General features: G+C 46.0%; 2 protein-coding genes across 5 annotated transcripts in view; both read right to left on the bottom strand.

The window, feature by feature from the left end:
* The window catches only part of COPG2 (coat protein complex I subunit gamma 2), a 116,174-nt gene extending 115,735 nt beyond the window's left edge, over nt 1-439 (bottom strand). The window contains exon 1 of the mRNA XM_040471944.1: nt 312-439. Coding sequence (XP_040327878.1) covers nt 312-348 — 37 coding nt within the window. The 5' untranslated portion in view covers nt 349-439. The remainder of the gene's footprint in view (nt 1-311) is intronic.
* A 239-nt stretch (nt 440-678) lies between these two features.
* Nucleotides 679-14,240, bottom strand: TSGA13 (testis specific 13). 4 transcript variants are annotated; one of them, XM_040471948.1, is made up of 8 exons: nt 14,141-14,240; nt 12,841-13,011; nt 10,725-10,803; nt 8,764-8,835; nt 7,645-7,851; nt 3,245-3,384; nt 2,580-2,707; nt 679-952 (listed from the first exon to the last, which is right to left on the bottom strand). In XM_040471948.1, exons 2-8 carry the CDS (start codon nt 12,861-12,863, stop codon nt 783-785), a joined length of 819 nt encoding a protein of 272 aa, XP_040327882.1. In that variant the 5' UTR covers nt 12,864-13,011; nt 14,141-14,240; the 3' UTR covers nt 679-782. The 4 variants fall into 4 exon arrangements, with proteins under 4 accessions (XP_040327882.1, XP_040327884.1, XP_040327883.1 ...); XM_040471950.1 differs by having other exon boundaries at nt 679-949; XM_040471949.1 differs by lacking the exon at nt 14,141-14,240 and adding an exon at nt 13,956-14,100.
* Nucleotides 14,241-14,817: the final 577 nt, after the last annotated feature.

Raw genomic sequence — 14,817 nt, 5'->3', positions numbered from 1 at the left:
GCTCCGAGGGGCTGCGCCCAGGGGAGGGGGCGGGAGCGGGGGGCGGGGCCGCCGAGCTGCCCAAGCGGCGCGCGGGCGCGGGGCGGGAGCGCGCGACCCGAGGGGAGGCTCCGGCGCCCGGGGGAGGGGCTAGGGGCAGGCCCCCGGCTGCAGCAGAGCGGAGCCGGGCGGAGGGAGGAGCGGGCTCCAACTCCGGCCCCCTGGCACACCGGCGCCCACGCCTTCGGGTCCGCGGCCCCCAAGAGCAGGTGGCGGCGGGCGAGGAAGGGGCCCCCGCGGCGGAGGGTGGGCGTCAGAAGCCCAGCGCGTACCAGACTCCTCGTCCTTCTTGTCGAATTTTTTAATCATCTTGGACGACTTCCCAGCGCCCAGACCCACCGCAACCGTCCCAGGCGCCGCAGCCGGCGAGCGGAAGAGGCTGCAGGAAGGCCGGCCCCGTGCTCTGGAGCCGGTTGGGTCGCCGTCCCGTCACTCGGGGAGAAGGCCCGCCCTTCCCCGGCTGTCGCGGCCGCTCTGGTCCCCTGGGGACGCGGCCACGCCCTCTCCTCCTCCCCCAGCCGGGCGGAGGCGGGGCCAGGCGCTGGGCCCCCGGGGCTGCGTCCTGGCCCCTACCGCCACGGGTCCGAGCTGGGGCTAGCCCCGGCCCACCCAGCCAGCCACAGGGCAACCCAAGCCCGGAGCGGGCAGAATGCGATTTTATTTGGTTGGCACGTCGTGGATGGCGACTTCCGCAGGCCCCTTAGTCTCTGGAGACCGAAGCGAGAGGCCTGGAGGATTTGTTTTCACTTGATGACAGTGGCGTTTTTTATAATCCACTGCTGGGCCCTTCCATTGCGGAAGCCGTTCTCTCCTGGCACAGTTGTGGTGGGTTTCTCTTCCAGGAGCGATGAAAGGGTTAGTGGTTCCCAAATCATCTTGGAAGTCGGCATGTCACTCCCTGACTTGGCGACTGCTGTTAACAAAGCACAGGGCACCTTAGTGAATGTGCACATCCAGAGGATCTGGAAGGACACCCAATGTGAGGCAAGAAAGAGACCCACTTGGAGGGACCAGAAAGCTGGTCTTTACTCTTAGCAAGAGGGTAAAGTTCGGATCACGGACTACCATGCCCAACCTTCTTTATAGTTCTGGATTCCTTCCCGTCATCAAAACCCAGTTTAAAAACACTGCCAGTTTAGTCTTCCCTGTTTCATCCCACCCCTTTCAAATGATTCCTTCTGCAACCATGTGGACACCCAGGTAACTCTTACTAAGGTGCATTCGCTTGTATTCATACTCTTCTTAGTCTTTTCCTAAAGTGGAGGTGGTTTTCAGTTCTCCTGAGAGTGTAACCAAGAAAATGTTACTGTCTTTGGTTTTCAGTGTCATCACTTTATCCAGATTCTCTTTTAACGTCTGCCTGTTCTTGGAAGCTTCCATGGCGGGCTCCTCTTGCTTCCATCCCTCCCCACTTTTTGGATGCGTTTTGCCTTGTAAATGTCCCTTGACTCGGCTTCCTTATTCCTACTGCGATCGCCTTAATTCGGGCCCTGTCCTCTAACTCCTGGACAGCCTCCTAATCAGGCCCCATCCAAACCTTCTCTGTGTAATCTTTATTTGGATGCCTGGTAAACAAGGAAAGTGATTGGCTACTGGCAGAAGGAGGGCTGGCTGGCGGTGTCTTTTGCTTGAAGTGGAGACATTGTTTCAACTCCACAGACCCATTCGTTAGGGAAAGCACCATAATGGGCTCTTCAGATACTGTTACCTAAAGTAAGTATGTACTCACTTTTCTTGAGGGAAACTGTAAAGTCGCCAGAAATCTAATAATTGTTGCAGACTGAGATATTAAGTGTTCTGTTCAGAAATGTAAATTAGGTAGATCATTAACAGGTTCTTGCCTGTTAATGATCTACCCAATTTACATTTTAATTTTTAATTATTATAAATTTGACTAAGTGTATGTCAAAAAAAAAAATGTGACTAGTATGTCAAGCCCATGATGTCAGTGATGTAGTATTAGGACAGGAACGCACACACACAAAAACAAACAGGGGCGCCTGGGTGGTTCAGTTACTTGAGCATACGACTCTTAATTTCGGCTCGGGTCGTGATCTCATGGTTCCTGGGTTCGAGCCCCGTCTCAGTCCCCGTGCTAATAGCACTGAGCCTGCTTGGGATTCTCGCTCTCTCCCTCTTTCTGCCCTCCCCCCCCCCCATTCTCCCAACCTCGTTCCCTCTCTCTCAAAATAAATAAACATTTTTAAAAAAGAAAAAACAAAAAACCTTTTAAAGAAAAACATTATATGAGTAAGGGCAAATAACACATCAATATGGCCAAAACTATTAGAGTGGTAGGTGATGTCGTCTGGGAAACACCACACTAGAGCTTTCTTGAAATTTGAGGGTTTAAATGGGATCCAAAGCCTAGTGCCACCTGGGCCTCTTAACAGTTGTTAGCTTCCATGCTATGAGAAAAAATAGTCTCCAGAACCTCCACGAGACTTGTTGATTTGCCCTTTTCTCTTGTCCCCCAAAATTTGTGCCTCCTGCCCACACCTCAGATCTGTAAGCCATTGCTTTGAAAGAAAGAAGCTTACCAGCTTTCTTCATATCTCTTTCACAGACTGAAGCAAAGTTGAGCTGAGGGTACATTTTTTTCTGTTTCTGCAAAGCACAGACCTTCATATACTGCCCGTCACTTTTGAAATCATTGTAGGTGGAAAACCTTCACAAAGAAAGCTCATTTAGTAGATCCTAGGGCAGGGCGTTAATGGAACCAGTCACTACTTTATCAGAGTCTGGGGGAGAAGAAAGGACAGTGACTAGATGGTGTTCATTGGTGGGAGTATTGCTCCGTGGGAGGGAAGTTTCTAGAACCTAGCATTGTAAACCTGTGCAGGAACTCCAGAATCTCTTACCTCTTCCCCAAATTAGATGTGGGCTGCTCCTATAACTCATTTCAAATGAAATCTCACAGCACCTTGTTCCTAAACTGCAGCCCTTTATATGCCCTAAGAGAAAATTTTGTTCTTTTTCTCACAGAGATCTTTGAGTACTTCTGGTCACTCTCGAAAATCATTCTTAGTGGAAAAACCTTAGTTTTGATTAACTCTCATTAGGGTCTAAATGAGGTTGGGGGTCATGTAGGGAAGCTGTCTCATCACTATGCAGTTATATATATTTCCTAAAATCAAAAGTTTTTGTTAAGTTGTGATGAAAAGAGAAGCATGAATAAGGAAAAGAGAGGAAGGAAAATATTCACCTAAACCACTGTTCTTGCTTGGATGTAGGATCAGCCAACAGGGTCACAGGAAAGGTTGGTTTCAGCTCAGATCTTAACTTTTTTTTCTGAGACATCAGGGGTAGGCAGAAGTTCTCAGGGGGGTTGTGCTGGTAACCTTCCTGCAGCAGAGGGAAGAAGGGTCAGTGAAGGAGGAAGCTGAACCCTTGGGACTGAACTAAGTTCCCGGACTAAGCTTCAATTCCTCTAAAAGGATGCGACAAACCCTGCCAGAGAGGGGAAGTGGGGACTGAAACCAAAAGAAGAGGAAGCCGTTCCCTGAGTGGGCTAAAACACTAGACCCCCTTATCCATGGAAGATACATTCCAAGACCCCCAGTGGATGCCGAAAACCATGAAGGGTACCAAACCCTAGACATACACTATCTTTTTTTCCTATACATACATATGATAACGTTTAATGTATAAATGAGGCACAGTGAGGGATTAATAGCAATAACCAATAAAATAGAATAATTATAGTGTAACAAAGGTTATGTGAACGTGGTCTCTCTCTCTCTAAAAGTAGCGTACTGTACTGCCCCTTCTTCCTGTGATGATGTGAGAAGGTAAAAGGCCTACATGATGAAATGAGGGAATGGCGTATGCACTGTGACTTAGCATTAGTCCCTCTTGATTAGATTAGACCCAATTTGATTGTGGGTAACTGAAACCCTGCAAAGGTAAACCACAGATGAGGGCTGGGGGTGCGGGGGGTGGGAACGGGTGTACCTATTTGCTTTGTGGTCAAAAAACTTGTCCAAAGCTTGGTCAGTTTCCTAAGTAATTGACTGGACTTGCCCAGTGGCCCTTTGAAGTGAACAGCAGAGGAATTTACCCAGTTTTGAGAAGGATTCAATTAGTGAATCGCTTAGGAAGCCAAGCATTTGGTACTAAATTGGGAGATAGATCCATGGGACCCTACCTTCCTTTCTCAAAGATGACTGCCTCATTCACATTCCCTTCTCTGTCTGCAGTGAAAAGGTCACAGAATGGGATGTTTTGTGAGGTAATAATTTCATCATTACTAAAGGTCATAGAATCAAAGACTTTCAGAAAAGCTCTTAAAGGTCATCCAGTCTAACCATTCATCTGACCCCCTAATCCCCTCCACAATATTACTACTAAGTAAGTGGTCAATCTTCCTACACCTAAAAGCCCAACCTGTTTCACCTTTGCTCAGCTGTTAGCTATCTCCCTGTAACTTTGACCCTGCAGCTCAAACAGAACAAATCCCATGTCTCTTCTGCAGGGTCCTTAAAGAATTTGAAGAGATCCATCACGTCCCTCCTAAGCTCATTCTCCTCTCTTAGGCTCAACATTGCCAGTATTTTGAACTTTCTTTCATGCGATGTGGCTTTGGGCTCCCTCTCCTTCTGCTTTTCCTCATCGTAACTCATTTGAGAAAGCGACCGTTTATATTCTTTCTAATATGCGACAATCTGAAATGAAAACAATATGCTAGCAACCGTGGGACCATCACCTTGTTAAAGACTCTATTCAAATGTCATCACCTCTTCCAGGAGCCTTGCCTAACTACACCATCTAAAATTGCCTCTCACGCTCATTGTGCTTCATTCCCTTATCCTGCTTTGTCATGGCACTTAGCACATTATATAGTATCTGTGTGATTGTTTGCGTGTTGATGGTCTGTCTACCTCACTAGAATTAAACATCATTCAGGCAGTCCTTGGGGTAGTCACTGATGTATCCCTACTACGCATAACAGTGCCTGGCACAAAGTAGGTGCTCCATAAATACTCGTTGAATGAACGAAAGAACGAATGAATGACTAGGCTGATTAAATGACAACACAGTGAGCTTCTTCTCATAGAATTTTAAAGCCTCTTTAAAAAAAAAAAATACTTCTGGGGCGCCTGGGTGGCTTAGTCGGTTGAGCGTCCGACTTCGGCTCAGGTCACGATCTCGCGGTCCGTGAGTTCGAGCCCCGCGTCGGGCTCTGGGCTGATGGCTCAGAGCCTGGAGCCTGCTTCCATTCTGTGTCTCCCTCTCTCTCTGCCCCTCCCCTGTTCATGCTCTGTCTCTCTCTGTCTCAAAAATAAACGTTAAAAAAAAATTAAAAAAAAATACTTCCTGTTGAACCATGTCTTTTAAATGCTGTATTTGTTCTCTTTAAGCTCTTCCAGTTTGGAGGAACTTCCGTTCACGTTACCTCAACAAAAAGAGATTTTACTCTAAAAAAGCACAGGTGCCTAGGAACGAAGTCATAGCTAACAATCTGGCCACAAAAAGAGCAGAAACTCTGCAGAGCTAGATCTCACAGCAGAAAAACAGGAACGGAAAAGTATTTGGAATCCAAAACAGCACTAGCTAAGGACTACAACAGCATGAGTTTGTGTAGCTCGTCTCTAGCCCCATATCATTAGCCTGTCTCCTACTTTCTTCCTGTCTGCTTCCCCCTCTCTCTGTGTTCACTCCCTACCTTTACCCTGTATCTTTCTCCTCCCTGTAGCTTCTGCTTGTTTGTTTCTACTTCCCTGTAACTTCAACCTGCCCCTCCTCTGCTTTCGTGGTCCCTGCACTACCCTCCTCCTCCTGGTTTGATTTTTTTCTGGCCTCTCTCTACCTGCCCCGTCGGCTTTCACTCTTACCACCTTGATCTTCCCCCTTTCCAGACCCAGAGGCATGGAAGGAGGACTCTGTTTGGCCTGGGGATTTGGGTCATTGGTAGGTTGGCTGGTTTTGGTGTTGGTTTGGCTTCTGGCTTTGGGGGTTTTTTGTTTGTTTTCATTTGGGGGTACCAATTTATACCACAGGTCACCGATCAGCCTATGAATTTTGATTCCCTGGCTCTGGTGCCCTCCTGCCCCCACCTCAGGTCCCCAGCCAGTTGCACAAAAGAGGATCTCTCAGGGCATCCTTTTCTTCATGGACTATGGTGGGGGCCGTTTCACTTAGAAGGGACTGTGGGGATAGCAATCACTGTGATAGACATGCCATCTCCATTCTTCGACTTGCCTACTGGAACCCACCCTCCTCTAACACACATGCCTGGGCATAGCAAAAGAACGCTTCTTCTGTGTATGATCTTTGGCTCACCAAAGACCGTCACTTTTGTTTGGCAAGAGAAAGGGGGGTGGGTTGCAGTATGAATATGAAAGAAGCATTCTAGATGGGCATATCCTTCTTCTTGAACTTGTTGCTGACAGTCCATAGAACTACCATGGTGTCAGTCTTTGACAATCGGTGCCTTAACTCTATTAATACAATTTGACTGGTAGCACAGTCTGCTCATGAATATGATCAGGCCCTGCGTGTGATTTGCACAAAGTTCCAGCTGTCGGAAGAAAGCTCGTCTTGCACCGAGTTACATGATAGTCTTGTATTTCCTTCTCTACCTTGAGCAGGGCAATCTTAGCCTGGCATTTGTTCCTTTCTCGTTGTACATTACCCATCACCATGAGAAGTAACCACTGAGTTTACATCCAAAGGGCACAAATACTGAGACTCAAGAGACCGTGGGCAATGAATTAATTAGCCCATATTCAGCATATATCATTGCATATTAGCATTTTATCCCCCATTTGGAGAGGAATCTTTTACCGCCATTCCTCTAGCAACTAAGGAAATACTAACCTCAAATTCACCACTTTGTGTTACAAGGGTCTGTCTCAGGTAATTTCTGTTATAATTAGATTCTTTTGTTTGCACTTTCACTTTATTTAATTTCTTCTTGTTATATTAGGCCTGCTCTCAAGGCTGTCAAGATCTTTTTTAGATCCCGATTCCTAAATATCTTTTAAATTGATTTTCTTCACTTCCTCGGCTATTAATTTAGTTCAATTCTTCAGCATCTCTCCCCTTAGCTGTTGTAGTAACATCACAATGAATCTTTCTGATTTGTATCTCTTCCCCAACGAACACAACTTTCTCCTCCAAAAAACGGTCTCTCTAAAATGCCAATTTGATCGCGCCTTTTCTGTCCTGCCATTTACTCTCTTACATCTCCAATAAGTGCTCCTCACTTTCTTGTGTCTTCATGTGTCTGCCTTTCCCTCTGATGGGGATATTCTCCTGTATTTTTGCCAAGGATCATGTCCTCTGTAAAACCTCCCGGATCACTCCCTTTCCTCCGACGAAGATACTAATCTCAGAAACCAAATGTCTTTGGCCAGGGAGGAACAGTTTCTAATGAGGACCCTCTTTTCTCCACGCAGTGGAGTTTCATGACACGAGCTTGTACAATTCTGGTTCTGAGCCTCTCCAGGTTCCTTGTGTGTGCAATACACAGCAAGGCAGAAGCAGGAAGAAGATGACTCCTGACACCATCTTCCACGTTAACTTAATTCCCTCTTCAAGCCACCTCCTGATTCCTCAGGGTCCTTCCTCAGGGTGCCAGGAAGCTTCCCCAGGCGCCATTACCTTGAGCAGCAATTCCTTGGGAAAGTATTTGGGTGCGATGTTCTTTCCTTGCTGGTCAAATGGGCAGGGAAGTGGGTTGTTGGTCATAATCAGTAAGGTCTTATCCTGATCGTACTCTGTTACTTTTAATGTGAAGCTTTTGATTTTCCCGTTTCGAGCCAGGAATTTCTGCAGGGCAGTGGGCTTCAAAGGCTCATAGTACTGGGCCTGAGCAACACAGAGGTTTCCAGAGAGACAAAGGGATTAGATCAAGAGAAGATTAATCAATTGGCTAGTCTTCAGCCTCTGTGGGGGAGGGACTGACGCTGCACAGGGGCCGGACAAATCTGCTCTGAAGCAGATTTTACAGAAATCTGCTTGGTTTTACAGAAAACGTCTGAAGCCCTCTGTCCCTCTCTGCCCTCAGAACATTCCCCACAAATAGACGAAGGGGTGAGGAAGTGAGATGGGAGGGAAGGTTCCCACATAAAAGGAGCAAGATGACTTAGTCCTTCTGAAAAAGCGTAACATCGTGCCCAACACAATGGGGCAAACAGAAGCTTCCATGTCAAACCTAGGTGGCCTTCTCTACAAGTCTGTTTGAGGCAAAGGGAGAGATCGCCAGACACCAAAGCTCCTTCCTTGTTCCGGGATACCAACACAGCCCCTCTCTCCATCTCCCCACCCACCAAGGGTTCTCCACAGGCACAACCACATTCACATGCATAACAAGCACGACCTTATAAAGGAAAAGCAGTCACAAAAGACTGCGTGTCATTTAAGACGCGGTGGGGGAAGGGGCGGTCCCGCTAAATTTGCTTTTCCATCCCTAGGAGGGAGGCCGAGGATTGGCGAGGGAGAGAATAGAATACCTCCTATTAGAAATAGGTTTTCTCCACTTAAAAAAAAAAAATCAGCTGCAGCCAACACCCCCTTCCCACCTCCTCCCTCGTCCCTCCCATCACCGTACCCAGCACTGCCACAGGCCTGGTGTCCTAGGACAGCCCTGCTTTCCTGTCCCAGGAGTCAGCACGGTCACAGAAGCTGGTGGCACCCAGGAGGCATTTGGGATACCCTAGCAGTGGCCCTGCTGCTGAACCCTTAAGGATCTTGGTGGGGATGAATGCTTTTTCCACCTACCATATTTGGATGGACTGTGTATTCCTGAAGGTTCTTCAGGACAAATTTTGAAGGCCCGACTGCGTCAAAAATCTAGAGACAATAATTGAGATCAGGAGTTTCACGTTGCACCTGTCCTAAACAGCATTCCATTCCTTGCCTCACCTCACCCTAGGCTGACTAAAAACCGGTCAGAAGAACAAAGTACTCCCAGTTTTGTACCCTGGGATCCCAGGATGCGGCCACAGCAAGGAGATCTACGTTCCGAGGCATCCTGACAAGGAAGCTTGTACGTGGAAAAGGTGGGCCTGCTTTATTATGAATGTCAGATAAAGCTGTGGGGGAGGGAAGTGGGTAAAGGGCAGCATTAAAGTTCAGATGGGGACAAATCACTCCAAGGGATGGCACCTCTTCCTTCTGCCTTTTCCATTTCTATAGGGGTGAAATCTAGTGAAAATCAACATGGAGGACACCCTCTCCGGGAGAAAAGCAAGTCATAAAAGGGCAACAACTGAAGGCTTGTGGTGCAAGGGAGCCCTAGGGATCACTGCCTGCCGAGCTGGAAGCAGACACACAGAGGAAGAGAGAAACAACGGTGCATTTTGCTTTTTTTGAATATTTCGACAGCACACGATTCTTCCAGAAGTGATGGCAAAAAAATAATTGAATGTTGGTCATACTTTTGTCCACCGCTTTGCATTTCTCTGCCGGTGGACGTGCTGGTGATTGGCAGACTGTTGGAGGGTCGTGTCTGGTGGACGTGCTGGTGAATGGCAGACTGTTGGGGTGTCGCGTCTGGTCGTACAGTTGCCGGGCCTTCTGCATCGCCTTCGCTGACCCCGGTGTTGCTGCCTAGCCTCCAGCTCAGCCCTAACTTATCCACAGATGAGTCAAAAGGATGAGGACAGAAGGAAATGAAAGCTGAGTTACCTCCTTTGGGCTTGGCATAATCGGAAATCAGAAAAAGAGGAGGAGTCACAATCCCGTGTGTGGACCAACATTTCCAAGGATTGCCATGCCCCCGAGGAGGTGATATGGTAAGGTGGGGCACGGAGGAAACAGAACATGCACTGAGAGGTGAGGAAAGTGTGGATGTGAATGGAAAAGAGGGAAGGTGTAAGGATGGGACAGAACTGTGCAATGGCGGAAGGTGTTATGTTCCTAGAGGAAAATGCCAGAAACTGGCAATGCCCAGGGGTGGGGGTGGGGGGGGGCCCATGTGGACTAGGAGGAGGCCTATCAGAGCCATGCCGTACATTCCATTAGGAACAATGGGAAGCAGTAAATCCAAAGATGCAATGATTTAATTTTTGGAAAACTGAAATCCCTTTGTTCAAAACAAAGATATATTAGGAATAGTCCACTTCACAGATATGATACATCTATTCAGAACCACAGAAATCTCAGGAAAACGTGAGAGAAAGATGTGAAGACTTTTCTCTTGTAGGTTTTTTAAACATTAATTTTAGGGGGGGGAAATCTCAAGGGAAAATGTTTTTACTCTTGAATTTTTCTGAAGTGTTGCATCTCAGCTCCAAATGAGTCTACGGCAGTTGACTAAGCCCACGGGAGTGTCCCAAGTGGAATATGTTTTTAGTTTTACGTTGAATTGTACCATCGTGGCTGGTAAAATAAAAGTTGGCCTGGAAAATTCACTTGAATATGAAAAACCTGGGGAAGCAACCAAACCATCCAATGGAGTTTTGCTGCAAGAGGTGTCCATAAAGCCTAGCTAAGTAGGGTTTCTAAGATAGGTTTATGGTCCCTGGCTTCTAGCCCTGATTTGTCGCGGATACATCCCTGTCTCTTTTCTATGTCTCTGTTTCCCTTTCATGAAATTAGGATAGATTACCCTTGCTGTCTATACAAACATTGACCGTTTCTTGCTCTTCAGCAGGAGGTCTGTGAACCCCACTTCCAAAGTACTCAGAGTAACTCCAAAGAAAGACTATACATACACATTTACTAAGGCTCTTTCTTACCTCATCATTATCAACCCCTATTCCTTTCTCAAGTTTAACTGAGCTGGTTCCTGGAGTCATTGATACGGCATCTTGGAACCTGAAAAAGCGGAAAATCCAATGGTATTTGCTTACTCGGAGGCCTGGTCGTTGGCATATTCTCAATCTCCCTCAACAAAGTTTGGGAGCCCGACGTAGAGGAGCCCAATTTGGGTGGTCACTAATTGAATATGCACGTATAGTAAAGAATAGGATTTGTTATTATCCAGCCTGCCTTCTGGTGGGGGGGGGGTGGGGTGGGGAACAAAACTTCAGTTCAGTGAGTTCAGCAAGTGGGACCTCTTGGAGATATGATGATATCTGATAAGTTGAATTCTTCAGAAATAAGGGTGTTAGACAGCTTAAGGACATTCTTTTGGGCACCTGGACCTTTATAATATCCTTAAAGACGACCTACTATTTTGAATGCCCACCTGCCTGCTCTTCTCCACAGGGAAATGGCTCTACCTTTGCCAATAATTAACTAGTGATTCCATGAAAAGGGACATTATTAGTGGAACTTCACAACTAAATTTCCAATTCTTAGTGACTATGCTTGGATTACTGGCTCCCTCTTGTACCTCACCACATCTACGTTTCTCTATCTAGAACTAAGATGGTAAGAATCATGAATGGCAAATATTCTCATACTCTGTTTTTTCTCTTAGTTTCAGATCCCCTGCCCAGATACCAGTTCCTTTTGGAGAGAAGAGGGAGGGAGGCAGAAGTTGCAATATTTAGTAATAAAGTGTTTTAGATTCCATATTTTAGACTCCATGACTAATTCCACTAAACCCATTTACTCCCTGAACATAGGAAAAGATGCTCATCAGTAAGACTGGGTTAATGATTAAAATAAATGGCCTGCTTCCTCCTTGGAGATAATTCCTGTTTGGGTATTAACTAGCTTACATTAAATAGAAGCCTGGGACTACCTGAAGTAGACCTCTCTCCTCTAAAAATGAGGGTGGCAGGGGCGCCTGGGTGGCTCAGTCCGTTAGGCGTCCGACTTCGGCTCAGGTCATGATCTCGCAGTCTGTGAGTTCGAACCCTGCGTCAGGCTCTGTGCTCACAGGTCAGAGCCTGGAGCCTGCTTCCGATTCTGTGTCTCCCTCTCTCGCTGCCCCTCCCCCGTTCATGCTCTGTCTTTCTCTGTCTCAAAAATAAATAAAAACATTAAAAAAAATTTTTTTTAATAAAAAAATAAAAATAAATAAAAATGAGGGTGGCAGTGTAAGGACCAAACTAAGAAAAACAGAACTAGCCAAGCTATGTAGTTGGCGGGTCAACTGCTGTAGGATGGCACGAATCATCCCCAATCCCGTATCAAGTCCCATCCAAGCATGGCTCACTTCCACCTGTCGCTGGCTACCAACTCCATCCTTAACTCAGGCCAGACGTCTTAAAAATAGTCTCAAGGGGAGCAGGTGACACATTGTGGGTAGACCAAAATAAATTCATCCCCACTTAACATCTTAAAGGTGGTACCTTTTTTATGTGTCCTACTATCTTAAGTCATCTAATAATAATATACTGTAATCTTTATTGTAGCACTTTTAAAAAATGAGTCTCTGTTATCTCAAAGGCAGCACAGGATCCCAGATACTCTTTATGCCAATTTAAGGCATAGAGCTGTGGGGGAAATTCTCCTACAGCCCAGCAGTGTCCACCAAGGACAGTCTGGTGCCTTACTTTTGACAACTCTATTCTAATTGCTGCACGAAACACAGACCAAGATCCGGTTTTTGATCTGAGGACAGTCAGTCAATTAAAATATTTTTTAATGTTCATTTTTTTTATTTTGAGAGAGAGAGAGAGAGCAGGGGAAGGGCAGAGAGAGATGGAGACAGAAAATCCCAAGCAGACTCCGTGCTGTCAGTGCAGAGCCCGATGCAGGGCTTAATCTCACAAACTGTGAGCTCATGCCCTAAGCTGAAATCAAGAGCTGGACGCTTAACCGGCTGAGCCACCCAGGTGCCCCTAAAACATTTTTAATGAGTCTACTCTGTGACTAGTACTGTTCAGAGTGATATGGACTACAACAAATGTTTGCATAAAATCGTCCTTATAAATTAGTTGGGCAAAGAAAAGTACACACTTGGTTTGTCTCTTTTGGCCCATCGCTGTTCACTGCTAAGTGGGTCAATCCAAGGCAAGTATTCACCCAGAGGCCAAAGTCAGCGTCTCCAAAGAGTCCAGGTTCTGTAGGGGCTCAATTCAATCCATTTCTTCCTTAGCACACACTGTGTGTCCAGCCCCGTTCTTGATCCTGTTTTGGAAACAAGGCTGGTGGGTGCTGTTGTGAATGCAGAGAATGCACAAGACGTGATGACCTTTGTCCTCAAGAACTTAGGTGGTAAACGGTGGAAGGGGTGGGTGGGTGGAAGAAGTGATTGTGAAGTGTGAAATAGAAAGGACAAATACATGCTAGTACATTACGTGAGTCATTTCACCTCTCGGGGCCTTAATTTCCTCATTTGTAAAAATGGAGAGAGTTAACCAAATGATTTAAAGATAATATTCTAATTCCTTTTGACAGCGCAAAGAATTTTCCTACATAAAGACCTGAAGTAAAATCCATTCACGGGTTAGTCGTGGGAGAGAGTTGGAGAGCAGCCATGCTTTAATTTACATCCCCTTTCAATACAACCACCCTCTCATAGGTTAGGTCTATAAAACCAGGGAAAGTGTGTGTATATGTTGGTGTGGGAGGGGGTGGCAGGAAGTTGCTATATTTCTTTGATATGAGCAACTTAAAATGGAAGATAAAAGTTGACGGTGTACAAGCCACTATCTCGAGAAGAGAGGTCAGTGAGGCTCACGGGGATGTTTCCCAAAGGATGTGGAGCTTGAGCTGGGCCTTATAAGATGGTGTGTGAAGTCACCTGACTGGAAGGTATTTGTCGTTGTTTTAAGTAGCAAGACCTAAAAGTGGATAGGTAGGGTGGGATCAAATCATGGGGGTCTTGGTAATGAAGGAGGAGCTTTGATAAGGTGTTTCAGCCCAAGCTCCTATCAAGCCCATGGGTTTGGAGGAAAGATCTGCCTTAGTGTTGAGAATGTCGATAAGTGATTATTTAAGGTTTATATCTAGTTTGTTTGTCTAGACATAAACCCTAAAGACAATTGTCTAGAGTGTATGACTAGACTGAGCTAAACTCTGAAAGTTCCCTCAAGGGTAATAGACTAATGAGGTTTTCACCCTTTTCTCACCTTTAATTTACTGGAATCATGAGTCCAATTCATGCGGATACTGAAACTAAAATAAAAAGAAGCCACCCAACTGGAAGGTACAAAGCTTGGGTTGCTTTTCTGCAACGCAGGGTGGAAAAAACCAAAATCACACAAACACAAAAATGACACCCAGACTAAAAATGGAAAGATCTGGTGTACAATACCTTGAAGGACATCAGGAGACCTTAGTTCATTGAGGAAGGAGAGATTCCTTGGCACTGAAAACTTCCGTTTTGAAAGTGTTTTATTCTTTTCTTGATTCTGGAGGAGACGCAGGAATTTGTGATGAACAGGCAATCTAGAATGCTCAGGTGTTCTATGTTGGAGTGAGCACAAAGGCTTCAACAAAATCTGCACCGATCTGCTCCAATTTGTTTTTTTCAAACTGTGACTTCCCTGTACATACACTGACCTTGTCACCATATCTTAACTTCTACTTTATGTTTTGTTAATGTTTATTTACTTATTTTGAGAGAGAGAGAGGGAGAGGGAGAATACCAAGCAGGCTCTGCACTTTCAACACAGAACCCAATGCAGGGCTCAATCCCACGAACCGTGGGATCATGACCTGAGATGAAATCTAGAGTCGGATGCTTAACCGACTGAGCCACCCAGGCGCCCCAATCAACCTCTACTTTAACCTATTCCTCAAATACAGTGAACTTTCTCTCTTATTCCCCATACTTAAAACCCTCTCCCCACATCTTCAAACCATTTGAACCTTCTTCTTTCTTTATATTACCACTGAGGTCTTTCCTCTTTAGACAAGACTTTCCAGGAGTGAGAAATTAAATGGGTCGCAAATTTGTGCCATTCACCTCTGTCTCCCAGCCCTGGATGA

This window comes from Herpailurus yagouaroundi, unplaced genomic scaffold (assembly GCF_014898765.1).
Source record: "Herpailurus yagouaroundi ecotype Mexico unplaced genomic scaffold, PumYag 100, whole genome shotgun sequence".
Taxonomy (NCBI): domain Eukaryota; kingdom Metazoa; phylum Chordata; class Mammalia; order Carnivora; family Felidae; genus Herpailurus; species Herpailurus yagouaroundi.
The sequence above is the reverse complement of the archived record's forward strand: the minus strand, read 5'-3'. Positions and strand labels throughout refer to the sequence as shown.

Excerpts from the sequence above, each read along its gene's own strand:
- TSGA13 (XM_040471948.1), bottom strand. The coding sequence starts at position 12,863 with ATGGGCCAAAAGAGACAAACCAA. Across the intron at positions 2,708-3,244 it reads AAGCAAGAACAGTGGTTTAG|GTTTTCCACCTACAATGATT; the intron begins GTGAATATTTTC and ends TTCTTTGTGAAG. Across the intron at positions 953-2,579 it reads AAGAGATATGAAGAAAGCTG|CAGTCGCCAAGTCAGGGAGT; the intron begins GTAAGCTTCTTT and ends CTTTGTTAACAG.